At 35.3% G+C, this 27,342-nt stretch overlaps 3 protein-coding genes across 7 annotated transcripts; all 3 read left to right on the forward strand.

The window, feature by feature from the left end:
* The first annotated feature begins 320 nt into the window (after positions 1 to 320).
* Positions 321 to 6,101, forward strand: LOC125853492 (cullin-1-like). 4 transcript variants are annotated; one of them, XM_049533184.1, is made up of 9 exons: positions 321 to 466; positions 978 to 1,125; positions 2,140 to 2,239; positions 2,833 to 3,018; positions 3,117 to 3,164; positions 3,244 to 3,447; positions 3,569 to 3,646; positions 4,945 to 5,031; positions 5,614 to 6,101. In XM_049533184.1, exons 2-9 carry the CDS (start codon positions 995 to 997, stop codon positions 5,650 to 5,652), a joined length of 873 nt encoding a protein of 290 aa, XP_049389141.1. In that variant the 5' UTR covers positions 321 to 466; positions 978 to 994; the 3' UTR covers positions 5,653 to 6,101. The 4 variants fall into 4 exon arrangements, with proteins under 4 accessions (XP_049389141.1, XP_049389145.1, XP_049389142.1 ...); XM_049533188.1 differs by having other exon boundaries at positions 382 to 515; positions 2,833 to 2,991; XM_049533185.1 differs by having other exon boundaries at positions 385 to 515.
* Positions 6,102 to 9,892: 3,791 nt separating this feature from the next.
* On the forward strand, positions 9,893 to 22,703 carry LOC125862702 (sucrose nonfermenting 4-like protein). Its single transcript, XM_049542830.1, has 13 exons — positions 9,893 to 10,623; positions 10,892 to 10,979; positions 13,320 to 13,499; positions 14,074 to 14,181; positions 14,306 to 14,365; positions 15,195 to 15,284; positions 17,048 to 17,182; positions 18,910 to 19,054; positions 19,120 to 19,293; positions 20,849 to 20,912; positions 21,031 to 21,100; positions 21,590 to 21,707; positions 22,297 to 22,703. The coding sequence occupies exons 1-13, from the start codon at positions 10,499 to 10,501 to the stop codon at positions 22,389 to 22,391; spliced, it is 1,452 nt and encodes a 483-aa protein (XP_049398787.1). The 5' UTR covers positions 9,893 to 10,498; the 3' UTR covers positions 22,392 to 22,703.
* Positions 22,704 to 24,558: 1,855 nt separating this feature from the next.
* Positions 24,559 to 27,084, forward strand: LOC125862711 (microtubule-binding protein TANGLED). Of its 2 annotated transcripts, XM_049542849.1 has the most exons (5): positions 24,559 to 24,834; positions 25,390 to 25,532; positions 25,633 to 25,688; positions 25,778 to 26,663; positions 26,721 to 27,084. In XM_049542849.1, the coding sequence occupies exons 1-5, from the start codon at positions 24,745 to 24,747 to the stop codon at positions 26,878 to 26,880; spliced, it is 1,335 nt and encodes a 444-aa protein (XP_049398806.1). In that variant the 5' UTR covers positions 24,559 to 24,744; the 3' UTR covers positions 26,881 to 27,084. The 2 variants fall into 2 exon arrangements, with proteins under 2 accessions (XP_049398806.1, XP_049398799.1); XM_049542842.1 differs by having other exon boundaries at positions 24,560 to 24,834; positions 25,778 to 27,084.
* The last annotated feature ends 258 nt before the right edge of the window (positions 27,085 to 27,342 follow it).

Here is a 27,342-nt window from a genome sequence, read left to right on the forward strand (position 1 = left end):
AGTTGTAGAACCATTGACCATTGATTCTTCTCTCGCAAATCCTTCATCCCCGCTGTCAATTATATGAAAGATTAATATGTATAAATGCTGTACAATAAAGTAGGTGGGAAAGAAACATGACATATTTGCAAGATTAATATGTATAAATGCTGTACAATAAAGTAGGTGGGAAAGAAACATGACATATTTGCTAGTCTAAAGTGAATAATTGTTGCTTCATTTAAGGTGTAACAAAATAATAATCTAATTACTCCACATTTTAAGCATGCGCCGAATGTCCCAATATAATTATGGAGAGTTTACCCAGAACAGAACGACGCCGTTTTGTTTTCTACAACTGGAAAATCAGCTTTCAACTTTACTTATATTTCGCTTTTTCCCCAGTTTTCATGCATTCATCACACAGAAACAGACGTCCAAGCAAAGTACAAAGCTTCCTTCCATTCCCTCTCATAAACCCTAATCGGTAACACTCTGATTCGCCTGATTTTCTCTCTCTTTTCTATTAATTCTCGGTAATTTTCAGTGATTCATCGTTCGTTCTATTCGTGCTCTTGATCTTTTTCTTTTAATGTACATGTATACAGTAATGATCGTTCCAATAAATATATACTAGTGTTTACAATTGTATAACTGGGTTGATAAAGCATATTAAATTGTGATATACTAGTGTATCTGAACTAATGAATGAATGAATGAATGTGTAGGGATTATGTGAGTTGATGTACCCTGTGCACGTTCTTTTGTACTTTTTAGGGTTTACATATATTTTTCTTATACTGTTTTTATATGACAATGGAAACTGGCAGCCAGTACCCTTTGGGTGCGTACAGGTAAAAACCACGCTCGCTGTTGTGGTTGTTCCACGAGGTAGGGGTGAGTAATGTGTATAATATACCTTCCTCAGGGTCCATTGTGGGATTACATTGGGTATGTTGTTGTTGATTGTTGTGGTTGTTTTGTTGAAATTTGAATAGGTGGAAGAATTGAGAGAATGAGTAATGCAAAGAGGCTAGATGAGAGCATGAAGACGTTAGAGGAGGGCATTACGAAAGTGAAGTTGATTATGGATGGTTACCCTGCCAGTAAGCTGGTAACATCAGAAGAATACATGAGATATTATGAGTATCCTGGAAATTTGTTATGGTTTGCCTTATTCTTATTGCTAGTAGTATTACACTATGTTTTGAGGGGAGAATGGAGATGTGTTTTTTTGAAAAAAAATTATGACTGAGAATTCCCTGAGGCGAGTGGCAGAAACTAATACTTTGATTAGCTAATGATGGTTCAAATCTTTTTGTTTCTTGGTTTTAGCCTGATGAAGATGAACTTTGCTTTGATTTTGGAATTACCAAAGATGATTTTTGTCTCTTTATGTCAATCAATTTGCTGTGTATCATTGGTAGACGACATTGTATGATCTATTTGGTTTTGTTTTTATTGTTATTGCGGTTTCCTTTTAAATGAAGTAACAAGATTATGAAGATTCAGATAGCTGACCCCAACTTCGTTTGGGACTGAAGTGTAGTAGTAGGTATTGATGTTAGTGTTTCCCTTTCTTTCGGCTGTTTGTTCGATCCTTTCTGTTTGTATTTTCCTTGTTGGTATTCTAATTTGTTTTACATTAAGCTGATGGTAATCATGAGTACAACAACAACCATAGCTTGTTCAAGTAATATGCATATAGGTTTAATCAAAATGATTTACTGTTTTACTGTCTGAAATACCATTTTAATCTTCATGTGTGTAAAAAAAGAGATGCAAGAAAAGTTCATGCATGTACATTCACCCAACTTGTTTGTATGTCAACATCTGCATGGCTTCTACCAGTTTATTAGCTAAGATAATGATTTCCGTGTTTGCTGATTTTGCAACTGTCAATTTTACTTGAAACTACCATGAGGGTCAGTTTTTCCATTATTTTCTTTAGTTGCATTGGAGTACTACCCAAATTAATTAGATCTAAGACTATGTTCCTTTCACTAGTGATCCAAGTGATGTGTTAGCATATCTTTTATTATTTTTGCCTTTATACTTGTCCTGTTTGTTTAATTCTTAGGTGGTAATAATGTAATAATAGTCCCAGAAAATCTGGTGCTATTATTTTCCCTTGCAGTTTGCATCTTTAACACTTGATAGCTGTGTTTATCTCTTGTGTATTCGACCTCCCCCACATGATTTATCAGCAGAACTTCTTCAAAGGTATCATGCTGTCTTGGATGAGAGCATATACTTCAAGGTTAGTTTATGGACCATCAGTGGGAAACTTCATTAAAAAATCATATTTTCTCTAAACAACTTCAGTGCTATCCTAACTACATCTGCTAAAGTATCTTAATTCAATATGAACTTATTGTCTTATTTTGGTCATTAGCATACAAGTTGTCACTCTTACATTTTGAACAGGTAGAATGCAAATGATGTACAGTTTATTTCTGTTTGCTGGTTAATTTGGATATAGAATGCTTCACAAAATTGATTTTTCTTTGTAATATTGTAGCTATATGCAACTGAAATTCTGTAGTAACAAAGATGATTGTCTAAGGAAAACTTTTTTCACTCACACACACACCAAAGAAAAAAGAATAAGAGAATTACTATCAGAGCCTCAGCTGTTCAAAGAACACTGTTCCATTTGAGCAGCTTAAGTTTAAGAGTATACTCGGTAGTAGGGTTTAGTAAGTGATCTAATATGCTCTTTGACGCAGTCGACCTCTGTCATTATAATTGTAATGAATGTAACGAATGTGGGTTTGTCTATTATTAGCAACTTCTCCTTGTCTTACACTGGCTAATATCCCGTGTTGAATATCACTTTCACTTTGCTTCTAGGTTCTGCCTTTTCTGAAAGATAAGAGTGGTACCTCTCTATTAGCTGAATTCTTACGTGTCTGGGCAAATTACAAAGCAATGGTGAAGTGTCTTGGAGGGTTTTTCCTTTACCTTGATAGAAAATGCAGCGATCAGAAAAGTTCTGCACCCCTTAAAGAGGTTGCTCTTTCTTGTTTCCAGAATAGGGTAAATGTCTCTGTATATTCTACAGAAAATCATCTCTAGTTAATTTTTTGGAGACGCAGAAACTTCGTAATGTACTGATTTTCATTTGTCCATTTCAGGTTTGCTGTGATCTCCTTCCAAAACTTTTTGATGCTGCACTTTTACTGGTAATTTTAAGTAGCATGTCAAGTTTGTTTGTTGATTCCAACTATGAACAGCTAGTTATTTACAGTATGCCACATGTAGATAAGTCAAGACCGTAGGGAGGAACCAATTGACAGGAGCCTACTACAGGGCCTCTCTACATTTTTCTGGGAAAATGGCGGGCCACAGAAAGGAACGTACTATTACTTGTTTGAGGAGAAATTGCTTGTAGATACATACAGTTGCTACTCTCGATTTGCCTCCGAGTGGCTCCTTAGCTATTCTTCAGCAGATTATATATTGAAGGTTTCTATGCTTGTCTTGAAAATAGCAGTGTGCTGGATGAATTTGTTTCTTTCATAGGATTTCTCATTTCTAACAAAAAAGTCTTCTCTGCTATTGTTCTAATTAAAGGTGCTATTGTTAGGTCGAACGGTGTTTGAATGATGAAAGAGGAAGGTTGAGTCAGTACCTGTATCCTTCCTCTGTAGAGAAGCTACTTCAGGTACTGCTGTTTATTCCTTTACTTTCTTACAGTTTGTGATCAAGTTCTTAATATGTTACTTGATGATGTGAGCTAAAGGATTCAAATATTGTGCATGTTTCGCTAAACTTGTCTGTTCTTATCATAACAGTGATAAATATGATGCAGTCTTTATTTTGAGGGTATAAAGGTTCTATCCGCCTTGTTAATTATCCTAAATGTATAAAATTCATAATCATTGGTTTCACATAATTATGCTTTTATTTTAAAAAATTCTGAGAAGCTAAGCGTCTGGTTTCATGGGGTTAATGTTCGTCTCTTCTCGGACATGATCACTTGAGCATTGTGTGTGGATATGTTACATAGCTAGGGATGAAAAAATTCACTTCTATGAAGTAAGCAGATTCATTAAATGGCATCAAGTAGATGCAAAATACAAGAGTGCACCATTGAGATAACAAAAAGTGATTGGTTAGCTCCAGAGAAGTAAATTAAGTTAAATCTAGGGAGCTAACAAAATTGGCCTCAGCTGTTTACAGTGGTCAATTTTGACCAACTAGATAGGTTTGTAAGACATCTAGCCTTCAAGATGTAATTTGGAGTTGAGATGCAATTCAAAACATCTCCTGTTCAAAGATACATGGCTATGGATATTTCATCACTTAGATTTAGCTGATTGTTAAGTGCTTGTTGAAACTTGAAACTGTGGCTTTAGCACTTATGACTAGCTAAATGCTCAAGTCAGAAACCTCCCAGACAGACCATTGCTAACTTATTTTGTATTAACTGCTTTACATAGGAGAACCATGAGGATAGACCATTCTTCTTGAGTTTCATGTGCTTAAATGAAGCCACAACATTGTGCCAGCAAACTTTTAATCAAGTGTATTCTCTCTCAAGAAAAAATATACCTTTTAGCGATACTTTTTGCCCTAATGTCGCTTGATGGAAGAATGGTTGTTTGTTTCCTTTCTATGTTACCAATAAGTGAATGCACCTGCTCAGGAGTTAATGAGTTTTGTGACTGGACCAAACCCTGCAAGCAGTACACAACTATTGTTCTTGAAATAACTTCTCCAAGTGCTTCTCATACCCATGTGTTGCAGTTGATTTAGGAACCATTAAATTGTACTATCATTCTGAAGAATGTTACTTTTTAAGAGAATGGGCGCTGTAATTTTTCGTCACCAAATCTTTTTCGTTTGATAAAATATGTTAGTGAACAACTCATTGCATCTAATGGGTATCAATGAAACTACTTCATAAAAAAAGAATATGAGTGGACCAGTTAGTGACTCTCAACTGAAAATTCTTTTCAGGCTGTGCATCTGAAGTTGAGTGGTGAAACTACAAGCCAGCTGATTGAAAAACAGAAGGCTGAGAACCTCAACTCAACAAAATATCAGGTTGCTTCTTTTTATTAGTCTCTATATGCTAAAAGAGAATGCATATTAATGCTCTCAATGCACCTCCTACAAATTTATATTGCATCAGTATCTGCAGAACATCACGACTTGCACCACCATTGTCTATATCTTACTTGGGAAGATTAAAATGCATTGTTCTGTATCTTTTAATGTGGACCATTAGAAGGTAGGGTTTCAGAACTCGTGAGATTAAGATGACCCTGATTCTGGTGCTGTGACGTGTGAAATTTTTGAGAATAATAACAAATGTGGGCTTTAGGACAAAATACTCTTAATAGCTTTTTAATTGCTACATTATAAGTCTCTTTGTCGTTGAAACAAATCAAAGATCTTGCAAAATTTTCATTAGATTGCATGGTCTTTCATTTAACCTGAAATTCACATTTGAAGAATAAGAAAAGCCAAGTACCCGAAGTTCCTCCTGGATCTTAACCCCTGAGGGAGAACATTTGGTAGTTCTACAGTACAGTTTTTATAACATTACTTATAAGTACTTACTGTCAAAAATAATTACATATAGGTAATTTCTGATAACATTGCTTATTTTGAATTTCGTTACAGGAATTACTGTCCAGATGCTCCAATTTAAGAATTGGGTAAAGAAGTGACACATTTTTTACCAACATTATAGTGTCAGATAGTACCCCAGGAAAGGGAACAGAAAACACTAACAAAAAGCCCAACAGTGTTACTGACCAGTGAAGATTTTGATGAACTCTCACACAATCTATTTTTTGCGGCTCCACTATTGGTGCTGTTTGGAGTTAGGTCCTTAATTCCTTTTTTGGCGATACTCATATCTGAACGTGTCTAGGGATTTAGCAGGACAAACATTTTTACTAGTTAGGAGTAAATATACTTAACTAATTTGCACATTTCTGCAGTATAAGCTATACATCTCTTATGGGGGAGAAGTTACTTCTTAGTTGCACAGATGCAGAAATCTCATACATATTTGCCGACTGAGGAATGTCATCATAACTACCAAAAAACTGCAATAGCTCAGATATTATAACAGACTATGCTTCGGCATATGCTTTATCCTTTTATTTGCTTGTATATAATTTGATTTAGTTTCAATTTGCCTACAATCTTCATGAGCAAATTTTCCAGCAAAAGTTAACCATTTTGCTGTCTTTGGACGGATCTCTTGGTCGTTCTCTCTTTAGAATGACATTGTTCAGTGAGTTAACATGCAGCATATGAGCTTGCACAGGAGAGAGATGCATAAATTGAAATGTCTATGCTGAACAATATCAGTCATTGCATGATCTAAGTTTCGTGCTCTGGGTATCGTATCCTTCATCATTTTTAGCTCCGTCCATAATCTCTTCAATGGTTTCAACTGTCCTCTTCATAAGGTTGGATTTATTCCAGACATTTTGGGTAGGTCCAAGTTAGGATATGGTGCAGGGCAAGTGCACAAATAACAGCCTGGCGGAACATTGTCTAAAGATTTATAGTTGAAAATCACTAATCATGAAAATACATTATTACCCCATTCAATTATAGCACTTTTTTTAAAAAGACACTTGAACTTTGTAAAGGTCCTAGTAAGTGGTAAAAATGCCTCATTTTTCGGTCAACCCCAAGTTTAAGAAGGAAAGTGAATACACGCACCAACTAATACTTACCACGTGTCAATTATTTTATTTTTTATATTTTTATTTTCATATATGTTACTTATTCTATTTGTCTTTCTAAAAAAAATAAAAATTTCTCTATTCTTCTTCTTCAATGTTTAATTGCGCTGGTGACCCCTTTTTTTCCCGTTGTCGCCCGCTGGTGACCCTTTTTTTTCACGCCGCCGCCTGCTGATGATTCTTTACCATAGCCACCATCCACACACTTTAACACCATCTCCATCATTTTCTCTAGCAAATCAAAAATAAAATTGAAAAATAAAAAATACTATCAAATCTCCGGCGCTTCTTCTTCGATCGTTCAACCATTTTTGTGTACTTCGCATTTAATTTTTGCTCAAAATCAACATTTATTGTATCTACGAAGACTGAAATTCTCTCTCTAACTCAGATATGGTATTTTTTTACTGGGTTTGAACGTGACCCCGACGATTCTCCCTCCGTCATCGTCAAATCTTTGATGCTTCTTTCACCGGTCTTTTCCGATCGTCCTCTGCAACCTCACTTCATTTTCATCTCTTTATCTGCCAATAATCTCATTAATTTGATCTCCCTTAGCTAAAAAATGAGTCCGAGAACTCTTCTGGGTAAACGTTGATGAAGGACGATAAAAATTAAAAAAAAAACATAAAACAAATAAAGTAAAAGAAAATAATATTTTAATTAAATAAATGTTAAAAATAAATAAATAATATTTTCTTACTTGTCTCACTCGCTAGTGGCGAGTGAATTACACTCCATGTACCACATAGGATCATAATGGGATAATAAATCTATTCTAAATAAGAATAAGGGGGTATTAGGACCTTTTCAAAGTTTCAGTGTCTTGTTTAAAAAAAATGTTATAGTTAAATGGGGTAATGATATATTTATAGTCAAATTTAGATCTGTGAGATTGAAATTGAAAATTGCAGAAACTTCAGACATACGGGTGAAATTTGAGAATGTCAAACCTAACTTCAAATCCAAATTATTGAAGTTGAAGTCGAACATCAGTTTTTTGGTTTTGAATTAGACTTGGCAATCCCCAACTTCAAACCTTTTGAATTATAGTGTTTTCAAACTTCACTGCCTTATGTTCTTCACAAAATGAAATTCTAGTGTGTGAAAGTTACTCTAGTCGAGAACAACTCCATCACTTTGTGGTAGGAGTAAGATCTATGTATACTTTTCTCCCTTCAGATCCCGCGTTTGAGACTATACATGACTTCTTGTTGTATGAAAGTTGTAATGAAGAAGATAAATACGGAGACATGGACTAATTTGACGTTTACCACACTAGCTAAATTGTTAATTCGTCAAATTTGTTTGTGTCTCCTTATTTATCTTCTTCATTACAACTTTCACACAACAACAAGCCACGTGTAGTCCGAAACGTAGGATCTGGAAAGAGTAGAATATACATATATCTTATTCCTACCTCAAAGAGTAAATTGAGTTAGTTTTTTTTATGTTTGTTTACTTTCGTTCTCAACTTTGATCATAATTCCCCCATCACCGGAGAGAGTAAAATATACATAGACCTTACTCTTACCTCAGGTCATGGATCAGATCTCAAGGTCGGATTTTAGAACGGTCATCGGGATCTTGTCCTAGTTCTGGTGTGAGGGTCGGGTCCTAGATCAATTATCGGGATTGATTTTCGGATCAAAAATTATTTTTCTAAAAAATATTTTCTAGTCTCAAGCCAAAAATAAAAGATAGTTTCTGGAAATAATTTTTCATTCTCTAACCAAAAACATTGAAAAATATTTTCTACTCACCAACCAAACATGAGAAAATAAGTTAGAAATCAACTTGTTTTCCAAGAAAACATTTTCCATGAAAAACATTTTCTTTCATACCAAACACACCCTATATGCATGGACATTTTATATTTGCTTCTTCAATAGGATATTTCTAACCTTTTAGGAAACTAATGCATGATGAATTGTTTATAATTAAATTCGTGTTCAACGTGATTATATATGGACTTTCACATTAATGTAATTCTTTAATAATTTATCTTTTACAATGTGTGTCAGAAAACAAATCACTTAAATATGAGAGAAAATATGGTGAAATGAGAATTCTACAAATCCTCTTTAGATGTTCAAATATCTTTTAGGATTTGCATAATTCTCACTTCACCAAATCCCTTCCTCTTTATTCAAGATTTAAGCCAACTTTTTTCCCTAATAGTTCTCCTCTTTTCTTTACTAGTTGAGTTGAGGAGGGATGCTCAAAATATATACCTAATACAATCCCTTCATGATTATTTCAATCTATAAAAAAAATGATTGTCTTGCCCTAAAATAAAAAAACTGCATGAAAATATACTTTAATATTTATTTCGGTAATGGAAGATATTGTACTATTTAGAATGGGATTAGAATGTAAAAATGATTAATTATTGAATTTTAAAATATCTCAAAGGCAATTTAGATAGGTAATTATCGTAATCTTAAAAGAAAAAAGAGTGATGAACTTGTATTACCGAATATTATATCAAAACAAAATTTAATGTATCTATATCGTATTATCGAAGCAAATTTTAAAATACGATTTTTAGTATCTACTTTTAACTATTGATTACCGAATTACCAAACCAAAATTTAAAAATTTGATACTTGGCACAACAATCAAAAGAGGAATAACAAGTTAAGTAAGTACACATGAGTATGGAACCCCAAATTCACACAACATACCAAGATGATCGCTTGTGAAAATCCTCGATCTGGACCAGACATGTATATATGGTCTTCTCGAGTCCCCTATGATTTCCTCCGTTTGTGTGACCCACTGTTCGAGGGAGCTGCATAGGTTCTAGATCTACTTTTAACTATTGATTATCGAATTATGATATCAAAATTAAAAATTCGATATCTACTGTTCATTACTGATAACCTAAAATTTAAAAATTTCGAATTGAACACCGAACACCAACCCGCTTAATTCCAAATGATTATAACAATTATTTCTCCATATATGACCTTGGAATTAGAACTTTTAATTAATTTTCCTTCTCTTTTGGGTTGAATTTTGTTGCAAAAGTGTAATAATATAAAGAAAGTAGGCTCTAACTTCCTCCTTCTCTCTTCACCTCAGCTGCACATCCGTACACGTAATCTTTTTTGTACATGCACGCACATACATACAATTATTTCACCATTTTTTTTTTTCCCATCTGTCCTTTTATTTCTTTTTTTTTTTTCTCTCTTTAACTAATTTTTTATTTTTTGCCTTTTCTCCATAGATGATTCTCTCTTCTGCACTTTCCGCCACATTGCACACAAACTTCAAAGATCTATCATCAATGTCGATACTATCTATCCTTACTCTCAAAAACTGAATTTTTTTTTTCTTATCTTTTCAAATTCTGAATTTAGGGTTTTCTTGTTCTTGTTCGATTTGTACGGAAAATCTTTGGATTCACTTTAGATCAGACTTGGAATTGCATTGTTTTTGTTATATTTTGTGAATTGATGATAATTTAGAGGGTTTCGTTCATTCTTGGAAACTTGGCTGATATATTTTTTTTTTTTTGGAGATATCGGATTGAGAATTTGTGTTAGGGTTTCGATTCTGTGTTTGCATGTGTAGAATGTGAGGAGGGGTCCCCTGCTATAGCATGGAGGATCCCATAATTGGGTTTTAATTAGAAGGTTGTGGTGATTTTTGGAAATTAGTGGGCATTGGAGAAATTTAGTTTTTGCTGATTGTTTATTTTGATTATTTATCAATTGAAGTGGAAATTCAGGCTTTTTGTTTGGGGTAGTTTTTTTTTCTTTTTGGGGGTAAGTGTAAATCTTTGTGAAGGGGATATGTTTGGGTCTGGTAGTGATAGTGGGCAGAATCATACTGGGGTTGCAGGTACTGTTTTGATGCCAACACGTTTTGTATGGCCTTATGGGGGAAGAAGAGTGTTGCTCAGTGGCTCTTTCAGTAGGTGAGGTGTTGATGTTCTTTTTTGTTTGTTATTTTATCTACTTTTTTTTTTCCTGTTATATTTTTCGATACGATATATCCAGAGGCGCAGTTTGGAACTAGTGCGGCAGGGTTGAAATCGTGCCTAACCCACTTATGTGCTGCACTCGTACCACCAGACTAAAACACTGGGGGCTATTCTTCTTTCTGTTATTATTCATATTTATGTTGGTTTAGGTAAGAGATTGTCATTCCTTTTTTTTTTTTTTTGGGAATTTGGTATTATGCAGGTGGCAAGATCACATAACAATGTCACCCATGGAGGGCAGCCCAACTGTGTTTCAGGTTGTCTGCAACTTAACACCAGGATATCACCAGGTTTGTATTATATCAAGCATTTGTCAACGCCTATAATATGTACTTTGTAAAGTTTTTGGTAGCTTTCAAACATTTTGGCTGTGTCGCTGACCGTTGTCAAGAGAAATGCTTAGTAACTTCCTTAGCAGTGAGCTTTTATGAGCTGTTATTTGGTGGTGTGCAACTGTCAAATGGTAACTTCACTCAAAAAACTAGTTCTTTTATTATGTTTGAGAGGTGAAAGGGAGTAAACCAGTGTTACGCTCGCTTCAGCGCTTAAAGGGTGAAGCAAGGGTCCAGCGCTTCAGGGCACTAAAGCAAGGCAAGATGAAAAAAGAGCTCTTCTTCAGCAGAAGAAGCGAGAAGTGAGGCGAGTGTGAAGCATCACTTCTATGAAAAAGCGAGATTTTAGGTCTATTTTTTTTTAAGATTGCAACAATCTTAGCATTTTTTCGGTTCTTCTTGCCATTGCTTTTCCCAATTCTAGGATTTCAAGGTAAGGTCTTCTCTTCTTCTCGTCTGCTCTTTCTTCGATTTGTTCTTTTTTTCTTTTCTCATTTGTTTTCTATTCTTCACTTCTCCTCTTTCTTTGAATTTTTTCTATTCTTCTCCTCCTCTATTAGTTTACTGCAGCTTTTCCGATCTCGCTTTTGTAATTTTTTTTAGCTTTTTGTATTTGCTGTAGCTTACAAATATTCAGTTTATTTTCTTGCTTCTGATTGTGGTGAAAATCTGTACCATTGTTATCCTAGTTCTAGTATCTATTACTCTCTCCGTCACATTTTTTGTGACACCCTTTCCTTTTTAGTTCGTCCCGAAAAAGAATGTTATCTTACTATAATTAGAAACAATTTTACTTTAAAATTTTCCTCTTATCCTTAATGAAATGATTTACAACCACACAAATATATAAGGATTGTCTTAGACCACAAGTTTCAAAAGTCTTTCGTTTTTCTTATACACTGTGCCAAGTCAAATAGTGCCACACAAAATGGGACGAAGGGAGTATTTACTTTTTAATTTAAAAATTGAAAGACTTGCTTAATATGTTATTTCTATTGAGTTCTTGGTTTTCTTTTGTATGCAAATTTAATATTTTTTATTATTGTATTAAACTGCGCTTTAGATGAAAAAAGTGTGCGCTTCATTACTCGCTTTGGTGAAGCAATCCCTTATCACTTTTTCCTGCTTCTCGCTTTCCAAAACACTTGGGTAAACTTTTCAAAGATTGTGAAGCAGGAAATTAGAAAAGTGTCTTATGAGAAGTGTTTTGTTTTTCCGGATGAAGGAGATTTATGGTTTTGCTTGATGGAGAATAGTTTGAATGTGTTGGGAGGATAATTGCAAGTAAAGATACATTTGAGTGAACTTTTCTTTTAATGTTATGACAAATTAAACAAGATAAATCTAAAACCATTACATCACTTCAGGAAATCCCAATGTAAACCTATATAACATAAACTAGTGAATCTTCCAATTGTAGCATGCAAAGTCATTGTAAGCATATCAAGGAAGATGATAGACTCTTTAAATATATTCTTACCTGTAATATTTTGGCAAGCATCTCTGTTTCTGTGCGGATGGATTTGAACAAACACATTGAATTGTTCTAAAAACACGCACACAATGAAGTTGGAAATTGAAATGTGAGTGGTTGACCTATAGAGTTTCAAAATTCTATTAATAAATCAAATTTAGTATACATTTTTCAGGGCAATTCATATTATTTGCAGACAATGAGGCAAACATTACTGCATAATCAGACACATACTTCTGGAACTACATCATAAGCACAACTTAGAACAAGATATAGAAGTGCTAAAGTTCCAGCTAATTAGGAACTCACAATTCCTAGTTCCTTTTGATCTTAGGGAGCAGCTTCCACTATTTCAGTCTGCTGTGTGCTGAAGGAAACCAGCAACCCCTTGTTACTTTATCCTCTTAGTCGACAAGTGTGTAACATACATGGCGGGGCAAATAATAATAATCCATTTAGCACAAACCAATTTGTTCATTGCTCCGTACTATCATGTTTGCAAAAGCTTATGCTTGCTTCTATTTCAGTGTAAAAAGAAATAAAGTGAAGCTTGCTTTGTTGCAAATAGTTCTTTTATAATTGTTCCCTCTTCTTTTGATAGGGATTATGTTTAGCAGAGGCGAGATTTACATTTTTTTTTTCTTTCAGTTCTTTTGAATTACATTTTCACCCCTCGTTTGGTTAAACATAGTTGAAATGACAGTTATATGAAAATATTAATACTTCACTTAAATTCAAGTGACATACTCAATAAAAACTAGGATTTTAATAAAATGTTTTTTGTAATAGTGCAAAAATTGATTTGCATTTTCACTTACTTGCAGTACAAGTTCTTTGTTGATGGAGAATGGCGTCATGATGAGCGTCAGCCAGTTGTAAGTGGAAATTATGGCGTAGTCAACACAATTTTCTTGCCCAGGGAGTCAGATGCTATTCCTGAACTTTTTAGTCCAGATGTGCCCGTTGGATCTAATATGGATGTTGATAATGATTTTCTTCGACTGGTAAGAGGATTAACTGATGCATTTGGCTCCTGCTCTGCTTCACTTCTACTGAATTTATTTCATATATATTGGTACCTTTTTTGGCCCTTTTGCTTTTGCATTCTTTTTTGCCACGAGTTCGATATCCACAGGGATTGTGTGGATAAGATGTCTGGGGTAAAGGAATATTCTCAAGTGATCGAGTCGTCTGTCATTTCATTGCTATGTGACCCTAATAAAAAAGAAGAGATATTTCTGTGCGACAATTAGGTTCTGTTTTTCTCAGCTTACTTTTTGCAACATTTTTCGTTGTCGTGGAATATTATGCTGAGGTTGAAACTATTGTCAATGCAATTTGTGGTCCTGGCAGAGAACATATTTTTGCAGTAATTTGAAAGTCTCTAATTTTTTCCCTGCAGAGGAAATTTAAGACTTTAATTGTTTGAAATTTTACCTAGTAAATTGGTAGAATAGTTGACCTTTGATATTCAATATCGAGGACATCACATTTCAACAAATAAACAGTTGCATCGCAGCATCACTCCCTTTTCATGTGATGTACAAATTTGGTCACACCATCAGATACTATGTGCAGGATGCAGTTCCACAGATATCACAGGCTGAAATAGAATTATCGCGTCAACGTATATCTGCATTTTTGTCTACACATACTGCCTATGAGTTACTCCCAGAGTCTGGCAAGGTAACTACACATTTATGTTGTCTCTATTCTCTGCCTACAAGTCCAGGATAATTATGAGAAGATGTAGTTTTTTTTCTTTTTTATTAGTTAAGATGTAAAAAATTCCTTCTCCTTTCTTCTGTAGGTGATTGCCTTGGATGTAAATCTTCCAGTAAAACAAGCTTTTCATGTTCTCTATGAGCAGGTAAATACTGTTATACATATTGAAGACGTGCTGTTATAGGCTGTAGATTTTTGAATTTATATTTTGTTTGTATTTGATCTGGCTGTCCACCTTCTGGCATTAGAATTTCTTGCTAGTTGTTTAGGTAGGCAATCATAATGAAACCGGGGGAATGAGTCGGTCTGTATGTGCTCGTAGTGTTTGTCTCCTTTGAGGGCTTGGAATAGTTCTTGCTATGCAATTGATTATTAGGAATGATGAATTTGTAAGTCAAAAGAAAACATTCATGGAACAATGTTTTTTTAAAGAAGAGAGACATTCTTTTTGAAAGGGACCAAAAGGAAAGTAAGACAAACAAATTGAAATGGAAAATCTATAATTATAAATGTTTAATTATCTTCATAATGGAACAATTTTAAGAATAAATTTAGAATTAGGTAGGTAAAAAATGGGATAATTGAATAACTAAATATTGCATCATCATTGGGTGTGTGTGTGGGGGGGGGGGTTTAGGGGGGGGGAGTGCACCACACTTTGTGACATGTTGAGGGGATTAAAATCCCCTTAACAGCAGTCTTTTAAAAACAACCATAAGTGGAATACATATTTACAAAAACGAACATTTTGAAGCAATTGATTGAATGTATATGCCATACCTCCATTTGTACGCGCAAATATTGATAATGATTGTGTTGAGTTTTGGAAATATTGGGACATCATTTACTTTGTCTTTGCAATTGTAGCTCCTGCCTTCCTTTTACTGCTGTGGACAGTAATCGAATTTATATTGCTATTCATTTCACTAAGTAACAGCTTGGAATTGCTGACATCTGATTAAAGCTTATCCCAGGGAATCTCTGTTGCTCCTTTGTGGGATTTTTTCAAGGGTCAGTTTGTTGGAGTTCTCACTGCGATAGACTTCATCTTAATCCTTATGGAGGTGAGCGTCATAGTAATTCCTTCTCTCATTATATTCTTCTCTCTTTTTTCTTGATTGGAAGGTGTAACTTTCATTCATAAAACAGCATAAAAAGTTCTGATGGAATAGAAAATGATTTTGTACAATTAAGGAGTAGTCTCTTATCCCTTATTGCTTTTTGGTGCACCCATGAGATTCCTGTAAGATTTTTGTAGAAAACCATATCTTTTTGTAAGATTTTCTACTTTTGGGTATACTAGTATACGGGTGCTTTGCGCCCTCATTAATAAATTTTGTTTAATTTATTAAAAAAATGCATAAAGAGTGCAGTGAGAAGTTACAACAAGGAAAGGCCATTGCAATCTATGTAATGAGCTAATAATGTCAAGAATAGGCAAGCTATCATTTACATCTAATGTGGTCATGTATCTACATAGTCTAAGCAAAACTTTACATTTGTGCTTGATCTTAAATACAAAATCTTCTTTCTTCGAAAAAAATCTCTAGTTTCTTTCCTTCAAATTGCCCACCAAATGACTGCCGGGATGGTGTTCCAGAGAGAATGAGAAACCTTCTGGATACCCCTTCCATGCCAACATTGAAGGAATGGAGATTAGAGCATCTCATACACCATCTTAGACTCAAGATGTTGAAGAGCATATACCATAACTAAGAAGTAAACTTGCAATGAAGAACAAGTGGTTGATATCCTTCTTCGAGGATATTGTTTATTGGTTTCACTTTATACTTTGCCTTGTCTCACCATCTACATGTGGAGTCATTCTTGAGCTTTACTTCAACCTTCAGTTCTGCTTACTTCATATAGAAAACTTTCCTGTTTTTTTTTGTTCTTGTTCTTATTTATATAAGATGCTTAATTTAGGATTTGATTTATCTGAAAATTTCCTTCTCTTCCTCTACAACTTCATCGCTCTACAACTTCGTTCGATGAAGTTGTTAAGTATCAGAGCCAGATAAAGCTTCCATCTTCAAACAGGAAATTCTGTAAAATCTGCTCAAAGGAGCAACATGGCTACTTGGTCCTTTCCAAATTGAATGCTACGCTCTCCTTTCTGGTGCCAACTCAAATGAACGTTAACTTCCCTGAAATCAAATATCTCACCATTTATAATATACAATCAAAATTTTGAGGGATCCCACTTTCAGCTTTCAGACATCCAAGTGAATCTAAAAGTCCATCAGCTTACTTTTGGATCAGTTGTCATGGAACAATCTGTAATTTGGACTCCTACTCAGCAAATGATTATATTTTTCTACCAATTGTGTAAAGTCAAACTGAGCTATTTAACTTGAAAGTAAGGGTTTACTTATTTATTTCCATGGTAGACATGTTGTGTGTGAATATCCTGGAGGACTATTGTTCTTAGTGGAATCACAGTATCTTTTCTTTTTATATGCAAAAAAAAGATCACTAAGCCAGTGCTACAAGCGTACGGGTTGTGCAAATCAGCTATTTTGTCTATCATTGCATCTACACCTTGTACAATAACTAGTTTACACCAAAAAACTAGCAAAAAAATGCATATGTTTGCAGCCATGAGTGGTATCAGAGTGTTTCTTGTCCTTTGCTTGGTAGTAGAGGGGAGGTCAAGTATGTCTTTTGGGGTTCGAATGTAAGGTTCCATATTTTGTCAATTAATTCTGTGCAGTTTCTTTCCTTCCCCTTTAATTTTAAGGGGCTTGACATCGTTCTTTCTTAATGAATATAAATACTATTGATCCAAATAAATGAATATAAATACTAATATGTTATCCAACTTCAGCTTGGGAATCATGGATCTAATTTGACGGAGGAAGAGCTTGAGACACACTCTATATCTGCTTGGAAAGGGGGAAAGTTACGCATCAACAGGCAAATCGACTGTAACTTGAATTCGTATTCAAGAAGTCTTGTCCATGTAAGTGAAATTCTCAGCTAATCATTTACAATATTTTCATCATTTCTCCTGACATTTGTTTATCATGTTTTTTTTCTTGATTTAGGCCAATAGGTAGTAGGATTTCTTTTAACTTTTCCAGGAATTTATATGAGTGACCTTGAGCTTTTCTCTTTCTAGCTTCTTGAGAGCCTTAACCAAGTAGTCTTCCCATCAAAATCTGCTAAGCAAATCTAAGAGATAGGAGAGGCTAGAAAAAAAAAGAAAAAGAAGAAAGTGGAGTCTGTTTGAAACTTTATTTGGTTGAGTATGGTTGATGCTTTCTGTGGATCAGATATATGGATTGCTAAATTAAATCTGAAATGATATTGTTATTGAATTACTACTGCTTATAGCATTAATCTATTAATCTATATATTTTTTGATACTAGTTACTAACAAACTTTTAGCCTAGATGTGTGTAAATTGATGAAATGACATAAAGAAATCACACCAAGTATAGTTTATATAATTGAGTGAAATTAGGCCAGTAGTCTTTCTGAATGTGATATTTGTTCATAAACAGTCTTCCTTGCTTCTTACCTCTTATCTTATTGTAGGAGAAAATTCTATCAATTCCTATTGAATAAGGCTACGCTCCTTCAAGCCTTTGAAACTATTGAAAATAGAATCTATGTTTTCGTTGATTTTTGCCATTTCGTAAATTTTAAGCGAGTATCCTATCTTGATTACGGAGGGCCTGCTTTTTTTCCTGTTTAGCATTTTGTTGACAAGACAGTCTTTTTCCCTTCCATAATTTTCTTGCTTTTTGTGTTTTAATATTTTAAAGTAATTTAAAGCATGTGCAGTTTGCTGGTGTAGTGGTAGGAGTGTAGAAACAGAATTATGATATTCATGAATGTGAAGATATTTTGGACTAAAGGGCCCATTATCCACCGAGTTTAGAAGGCTGTGATTGGTCCAAAGGGTGGGTCACAGACGGATTTCTCGGTTATAAAAAAAAAAGATATTTTGGACTAAAATGCATTTGTTATGGAACGTTCAGGAGTCTAGGCCTCTGGTTGGCATCTTGTTGTGTAGAGGCGTGATAAACAAGTCCATAAAATAGGACATGAATGATACCACTTAAAATATAACTTTGAGTGGATCAAAGAGATAATTAAAAGAGAAAGATTCCATACATAGATACTACCAAAAGACACAGAAATGCCTTCCAGAATGTGCTTTCAAGTGGTATATATGTAGCATAAAATCTAGTTACTGCTGTAAAATAAGCTTCTGGCAGGCTTCTGGTTGGACGTTTGGTTTTAGAGTGCTGAGATGCTCTGTATGGTGCATTAAATGGTTGGTTTCCTGATTGGTGTATGAACTTCAAAGTTTGGTGGATGCTTATGCAACATAATATAGGCAGAGCTGCTGCTATTTTCGGAAATCTCACTCCACATTACTTGATTTTTTCTCTGGTTTGAAGAATCTTCTTTGGAAGGCCCCTTGAGAGTCCTTTCTGCATATTGATTTGTTCTTTTATCTGTAAATGTGCGCGTCTCAGAACCACCTGAACTTCTTTTGCTTGTATTTTAGCCTTTAAGAGTTTGTTTTGGGGATGGGGAAGGGATGTTTGACATTAAGGTAAAATTGCTTGTCATTTGACACTCTACTTGCCTTAATTATTATGTTGCTTTACCCTTTAATTTAGCTTCTGCATATTGCTGTTTGCATTAATATCTGCCAACTTCTGCATTATGCAGGGTGGGCCTTATGACTCTTTGAAGGATCTTGCTTTAAGATTTCTGCAAAACAAGGTCTCAACTCTTCCCATTATCCATTCTTCTTCACCTGATGGTTCATTTCCTCAGCTGCTACACCTGGCCACCCTCTCTGGGATTCTTAAGTGTAAGTTACTCTTTCGTGTGCTGAATGAACTGTTTGCCCTTGGCTAATGTCTAATCAATGTCCAGGTATCTGCCGGCATTTTAAACATTCTTCTAGTTCCTTGCCAATTCTTCAGCAACCAATTTGCTCAATTCCTATCGGTACCTGGGTTCCGAAAATTGGTGAATCAAGTGGAAAGCCAGTCGCAATGCTAAGACCAAATGCTTCTCTTGGTGCTGCTCTGTCTTTATTAGTTCAAGGTGATTTTTCGCTGTATTATTACTGTCTGAATCTTTAGTTGAAGTTGGGATAATCCTTGTTTGATCTCCCCATGTTTGCTATTTTATTTTTCTGGTTTCATTTGATTATTTTTTCTATTTGTTTCTTAAATAACCTGGTTTTCTCTTTTTGCTTTCTGTAAGGACTTGTAAAAGTAGATGGAAAATAGACAAGTGAAGGAGAAGAAAAAAATCACCTGGACAAAAAACTTGTTCTATTTCAGATACTTCGAAGCTAAATAAGATGCAAGACTCCAATATTTTTGCAAATAGGATAATAATATGTTTGTAGAGGCAAATTCCAACTGTTTTACACCCTAGGGCGAAGATAACTACACAGAGTGATACATAGTTGGAATCAGCATTTTGGTATTGTGCATTTCCTACCCAAATAAATTACATTGTAGTAGAGATAGCACCTTTAAGATCGTTACCTCATGCTAACACAAGAGTTCTGTATAACGTTCAGAATTATTTAGAGTTGTAGAGGGTGTAGCACTGGGAGTGAAGTAAACATTTCTGCAATACTTAACAGATGAACAGTTGAAAAAAGAAGATCAAATGCTCCTCACATCACCAGTCAATTGTAGCTTTTGTGGGTCTTGGTAACTGTAGTGGGTCATTAGTACTCCCTCCGTCCCATTTTATCTGGCACTGTTTGACTTGGTACTATATTTAAGGAAAAAAGGAAGACTTTTGAAACTTGTGGTCTAAAACAATCCTTAGATATTTGTGTAGCTGAAAATCATTTTATTAAGGGTAAAAGGGGAATTTTAAAGTTAAATTGTTTCTAATTATAGTAAGGTGACATTCTTTTTGGGATAGATTAAAAAAAGATAGGATGCCACATAAAATGGGACGGAGGGACTGTCAAGTGAGGAGCTGCTGAGCTGCATTTTGGGGCTCAAGACTAGTAAACAGAAGACAATGATGGAGGAAAAATTAGGAAACCTAGCCCTCTACATTTTAAGTTCTCTGATCAGTGTAGGTTGAGAATAGAACACAGTAAAAGAATTGATGGAAGTTAGAAACTATTACCTCTCTGCCAGTCAGTGTTCCACAAAAAGAAATCTGGAATTTGAGGAATAGAGTCCTCATTAAGATGATACAACGCATTATTCAAATATCTGAGCTAAATTAGTATATCTTTAACTTAGTCAAACAATAGCATTAAAGTCTAGCAACTTCTTAAGCTCCTCTATACTCTTAATAGTTTTGCAACAATGTTTTTTTCTCAAAACTCCTCAATTACAAGTTTACAACACTTCCTTTGAAGGGGACTAGGACCTATGCATAAAGGTTTAGAGGTAATCAGATGCCATGAAGACCTCATTGTTTTTTTTTCTTTGTTGAATGTTCAAGCATTTAATCTAAGCTTCTCAAAATTGGTTCAATTTACTGGTTTGCTCAACTTGCCGACAGATTACATGAATCTTTCTCATAATCCAATTGAGATACTTCAGAAATTTTGCTCCAAGTATTTAATTTTTTTTATGTACACTTTGCCATCCAACCTATTCTTTATTGTGCCTTACAGCTGAAGTTAGTGCGATACCAATTGTGGATGATAATGACTCCTTGCTGGATATCTACTGTAGAAGGTAGTTAGCTCTATGTAAACCTACAGTGCAGCTATTACTTTGTGTATTCTTCTGACATATTCTTTTACTATTACAATCCTGGTTCATCATGATGTGCCTTCTTATCATTTTGTGACAGTGACATTACTGCATTGGCAAAGGACAGAGCGTACGCGCAGATTCGGCTTGATGAATTGAGCATTCATCAGGTAAAAGTGTTTAAGAGATAATTGTACTACAACATTAGATATCATGACTTGTCCTGTACCTCTTTATGCATGTTCAATCAGATTCTCGCTTTATTTGTTTCAATCTTTTCCACTATTTAACGATGCATGTCTGACCCCATTTGCTAATACAGTTCTCTTCACCATCTGTGGATCCTGATTCATAATAGATGGACTGCTCTGCAAAAGTTTGAGCTAGTGGAATTTTCTTGCGTTGACTGGCTCAGTAGAGGCTTAAGTTAATAGGCTTAAGTTAATATGCCCTGTGAGAATATTATGAGATTACTTGTTTCTTATTGTCCACATTACGTAGCTTATGCTTATCCATAATGCTATAATTCCGAGGAGTTTAGACGAAAATTGCATGGACAGCATCTTTTTGCATGTATATGCACCTTTTATGCAAGTTTAGGCCACTGTTTAATGCCCAAACTGTTACGAGATCTCTCATTTTATGTGCTTCTTCCGCAGGCAATACAATTGGGACAAGATGCAAGTTCTCCTCATGGATTATTCAATGGACAGCGGTGTCAAATGTGTCTAAGGTCCGATCCTTTGCATAAAGTAATGGAGCGACTTGCTGTTCCTGGTAAATGTCTTCAGTCTTCCATTTGTTTGAGACTCGGTTTGCATTCTTTCCTTTGCTTTTGATAATTACCTTGAGGCAGAGATTCTTTGGGCTAACTGATGATGTTTTGGCTGCTGAACTTATGCCAAAGGGAAAGTCTTTTCCTTATCTGGATCTGTTTCTGATGTAATGGGGTGATGCAAACACTGAGAAATATCACTGTTTTTATCTTTTAGATGGAAATATCCCATTTTCTTTGAACGACCTTTACATGAGGTCTATTATGTGTATAACACATTTTTGTACCACTATATCAGAAATCCCACTAAGTGGGGTCTGAGGAGGGTAGAGTGTACGCAGACCTTACCACTACCTCGTGGAGGTAGAGAGACGGTTTCCAAAAGACCTTACCACTATCTCAACATCGCATTTCTTTTTTGCTGATGTACGATATTTCTATACCTGTATTCCCCCTCACTTCCTAGTTTGTGTTGCTTTCCTTGTGAGTATCTACTGTATGAATCAAAGTTTATAGCACATTTTCCTGCACATTTTGTAGCCTTCAATAACTTGAATTAGAGAGTTATTGAAGATCTTGTGTATATTTCAGGAGCAAGGAGACTTGTCATTGTGGAGGCTGGCAGCAAGCGTGTGGAAGGCATCATTTCAGTGACTGATGTATTTAGGTTCTTGCTCGGCTGCTGATACAGCTAGGTGATCACCCTGCCTTTTAGGGCTTTGTTGTGGTGGCTTTAATGAAGAAGCCGTTGCTTGGCACTCATGTTAGTTACTCTTCAGCAACGCCCTCTCCTCATAGTTGCATTTGTAATTGGTCGGATATTGTGGAGTCCTGATGGGCTCATGCTTTTGACTCCCCCTCTTTTTTCAGGAAGTGAGTTCAGAAAGAAATGTCTGTAAATTGAGAGGATCCCCAAATTTTCCCTTATTTATATTTTTAATTTTCACAACCTTATTATCATCAACCATGTCATAGTATAGCTGCTCTATTTTTATATCTAGTTAACAGAATGGTGATGAAGGTGTTGGTTAGCTGTGTAGTTTCTTATGATGCTGTGGTTGCTGATGGAAAGTAATCTTGGTTTCCTTATTTTTCTTCATTGTAATATCTCTCTGGTGCTCAAAACAAATCTTGCTTGATGACGACACATTTTGGTGACCGTCAGATGTGGTCATCAAGCAGATACATTTATGGTTATCAATGATAGAACAAATCTTGGCTGGCTTAATAGTCATTCATATCCTCAAAACGGAACAAAGTAGCAGCAGACTCGTGTTCCATTTGGATTGAGTGGATACCCTTCTGGTGGAAGGTACTTTTCATGTTTTAACTAAACGAGATTACTATCGATAAAGAAGAGGCTTAAGCGTAGCCTCTCAATCTAATCCAAAGAATGTGGATTTGATATTTTTATTCACATTGATCTCCAGTCTCAACCATGAAGTCATGAACACTGAATTGAAAAATTATTTTAGAATACGAAAAATGGATTTTTGTTCAAGAATTGAATTTTATTGGAACGGTCTCTTTCTTATTCTGACAGCTAATTTTCTTTTGGTGAGGAATTGGGCCATATTTGTCGAAAAGCTCGCCTTTTCTTAGGCTAACAATCTTCTATTTCTAGTTGACCGTTTTATGACGAGCTGTCTCTGGCTCTGCATAGTTGAATACCTTATAAGTTGAGTTTTAATACCCAAGGGATAGCCTAGACATGCTGAAGCAACTTGTCACTTGCTTGCCAAGTTAATAGTAAGGTTCCACATGGTGATAGAAATGTATGTATAAACCACAAACATATGTCATGTATTTGTTTGTTTGTAACACCCTCGCAAAGGGTACTTGTCGACTTTAATGCTGCTTGTGAGAACCTCATAAATATGATGCACTGCGGAAAAGATGAAAATAATTGTGTTTAGCAAAAAAATTTTCTGAACTAGCTTGTAGTATCTGTCACATAATTTAATTTACCCTATGTTCATTCGAGTTATTGAATTTCTTCATGTCCAATTTTATCTTAAGTGGTCAAATTAATTAATTCTTAAAAAGCAAAAAGTAAACCAAGTTTAGAGCTCGTATAAATAAGCTCTTACTTGTGATTGATCTTAGACTGATTTTTATACATCGTTTACCTTGGAAATGATCCACTTTTCATAAACATTATGAGAAATTCTATTATTTATGATAATTTACTTTTGTTAGCTCAAAAGAGAACAAAATTGGAATTGGGTGCTAAATCAACGCACCAAGAGACATTCATAGTCAAATAGTGTTATTTCGTTCAATATATACCTTTATGCATACTATTTATATACCACTTTAAGCATAATATTTATATAATTTAATAAAATTTTCTGACAAAGCGATGTTGCTTGGCACCTATCCTGCCTGCCCTGGGAACAAAAAAACTCTCCCTTTTTAGAATCTCAGATACATCAGAAAACCTGCGGATACATAGCTCATAGATTATGAATGATACATTACTTAATAGGAGAGATGTATCCGAGAGGGGAGGATGTATCTGAGAGGAGATATGGATGTTTTTGAGAGGAGATTTTTGTAATTTTTTTAATGGTAAGAAAATTTTAGAGATTAATAGAAAATAAGATGTGTATTTATGTAGTTTTTTTCCACAAATCAATCAAGCTAGTGAATTTTAACATATCCATCTTATGATTGGGCCATATAAGCATAAGGGCTTACTAAAAAGCCTTTATTTTATTGTAGCCCAAAAAGATTTCAAATAAAGTAATCCGCCCAAAAGTTAAAGAAACAAATATATTTATTTATAATCTATAATTCTTAAATTAGCCGTTTCCATTTATTTTCGGCGATGAATATGAATTCGACCGTTACAACCCAAATATCCGTTGGCAGCAAAAGTCAGACACTTTTTTCCTTGTATACTTGTCTCTCTGCTTCGTGTAGAAACTCAACACCTACCCCCCACTTCGGAGACAAAGGGAGTTTGAGGAGCGTAAAGAAGAGAAGACCCACACTTTGATTTTCTAATTGCTGGTTGGGTTAACGAAGTGAAAGAAAATGGTAGCAAGAACCCCACCAAAGTTGCTGAACAAGAAAATGGTGGTGCCTCCTCTAAACCCCATTCTTCTTAGAGAAACACTAAACAAGGTTGGTGGATTCATTATTACAATCAAGAAATAATCCTTTTTTTCCCCACTCCTCTCCATATCAATGACGCTCGCTCCTACTCCTCTTTTGATCTTCTTTAATGTACTTGTTTTCTAAAGTGGATTAGTATAATCTATTAAAGTATCAGTGATGGGTATTTCTTAATTTTGTTCTCTTTTTGTTGAGTTTAATTCTTACAACAGGGTTTTATTTTTCTGCAGTCTCTGATAGCAAGTGATTTCAGTCATGGGGTTCTGTCATTGAGTTTTCATTTTGTAGTTTAACTGGTATTTCTGATAAAGGGTCTATCTTTGGACTTCAAAATTTATAATTTCCGAAATTTAATTTGATTTTCTGGTGTCTCTGATACTAAGCTCCTTTGATCTTTCCATGGTGTCTGCTCTTTCTGACAAAAAATGTTTTTTGTGTTGACTTTTTTTAATGGATTGTTGACTGCTATTTCTGAAATTCCCTTTTTGGGATTTTTTAATTTTGATAGAAAGTTGTTGGAAATTTGAAAACTTAAGCTAATTTTCTGAGGTGATTTTGTTGAAGGTGGATAAATGTATGGCTCGATTGCAAGAACTTCAATACACAGTTACAGGTGGTCATAAGGTGATTTCTGGTGTAACTCTCAGTCCCCGCAGCACGAGAGGTTATCTGAGAACTAGCCTCAGATGCAAACAAGAATCTTTGACGTACAACATACTAACTCCTTATTCAATCTTTGCTGATTTTTGTTTTCTTTTTCAATTTAGTATCTTTGTGTAACCCCAATTTCTCTATACTAATTCGAAGGATCAAGAATGCTACTTCGCGTAAATCTCCTCCAGGAAAATTGCCAACAAATGCAGGTAACTTTCTGTCTTATATAATTATTGACTTGTGTTCTTCCAACTCTTGGTTTCAAAGGTTGATGATTTTGGGACTTTGGTGGGAACAGGGGAATGGCGGCGAATGTCATTACCAGCAATGCTTCTAGGAGAAACAGTGGCTGAAATTAAACAGGCAAGTCAATTTGCTAGAGATATAGTGAAGGCAGTAGGTCCCAAGGGGTCCGATGACCCGAAAACTCCACTCACACAGAGGCAAAACCAGAAGCCAAGCCCCGAAAACTCTGAGCTCCGATCACGTAGAAAGAGAGAGAAACAGGTAACCTTGCAAACAATGAGGACAGAGTCTGATACACCATCAAAACGACGAGCAAAATCACGAATAAACTTCAAGGTTTCTCCAGTGCAGCAGAGGGAATGTGAGAAAGAAAATTGCAAGTACATTGCTAATAGAGTTTCCCCAAGGAATAGGCCATGGGTGAAAAAGACTGTCCTTTTTCCGAACCCACTGTTCCATTCATCACCAACTTCACAGCAGCAGAAATTGTCTAAAACGCAATCTCCCATGATTGCTAGAAATCGACAATCACCCCATAAGTTCTTGGTGAAGTCCCCACCCAAGGCCCCAAAGCTTCAAATGAAAATCAGAAGCCCCCAAAAACTTCATGCATCTCCTACCAAAGTGACAAGTTTGGGTACTAAGTTCTTGACAAAGTCTCCACCCAAAGCCTCAAAGTTTCAAGTGAAAATCAGGAGCCCCCCACAACTTTCTGTGTCTCCTACCAGGGTAACAAGTTTGGGCACTAAGTTTGTGGGGAAGTCTCCGCCTAAGTTTCAAGTGAAGATCAGGAGCCCTCCACAAATTTCCGTCTCTCCCACTAGAGCAACAAGTTTGAGCAAGAGGTCTCCAAAGATGTCTGCAGCTGCCAAACTGAGAAGGTCATTTTCTCCATCAAGATTGGCAAACAAGATAGCTTCTTCGCCATCCAAAATGAGGTCATTTTCGCCATCAAGATTGGCAAACAAGATAGCTTCTTCACCCTCCAAAATGAGGTCATTTTCACCATCAAGATTGGTAAGTAGGCTAGCTTCACCATTAAAGAGCAAAAAATCTGTACAGAAGATTGATGGGATGAAGATGATGATGAGTGGACTCAAACAGCGACCACGAGCTTCAACCACATCAAAGCAATTCTCAGTTCAAGGAATGTGAATTGTGATCATTCATTGTTTGTGCTTGAGATTGAAGGATTCTTCATTCTTTGAAGATATTTTCTCGATGTCCTTCTTAGTTGGTACAACAGGAGAATTTTCCCCTTTACGGCTTCTATTACTTTCAAGATTGTATAATTTGATTTGTAAAATTGTGAGGTACTTCCTCAATAAGGTAAATAACAATGGTTTTCCTATAGATGAAATTTGCTTCAACTGTATCATTTCATTTGTCATACAGATCTGGAGTTTCAATCTATCATTTCATGAAATCCCGTAAAATGAATGTATGCATGCATACATTCTCAATGAATGGTACGTTTTTGTCCAGAAGATAAAAGATGTGGCGACCAAGGAAATAAAAATAGAAGCTCCAGCTCCAAATTTAACTTTTGAGGTTCTTTCAAACTTAGAATGTGGGAGTGGGTTGCAGACAAGAGGTATACTATATTTCTCTTGCTAT

Source organism: Solanum stenotomum, chromosome 1 (assembly GCF_019186545.1).
Source record: "Solanum stenotomum isolate F172 chromosome 1, ASM1918654v1, whole genome shotgun sequence".
In the NCBI taxonomy this organism is placed as follows: domain Eukaryota; kingdom Viridiplantae; phylum Streptophyta; class Magnoliopsida; order Solanales; family Solanaceae; genus Solanum; species Solanum stenotomum.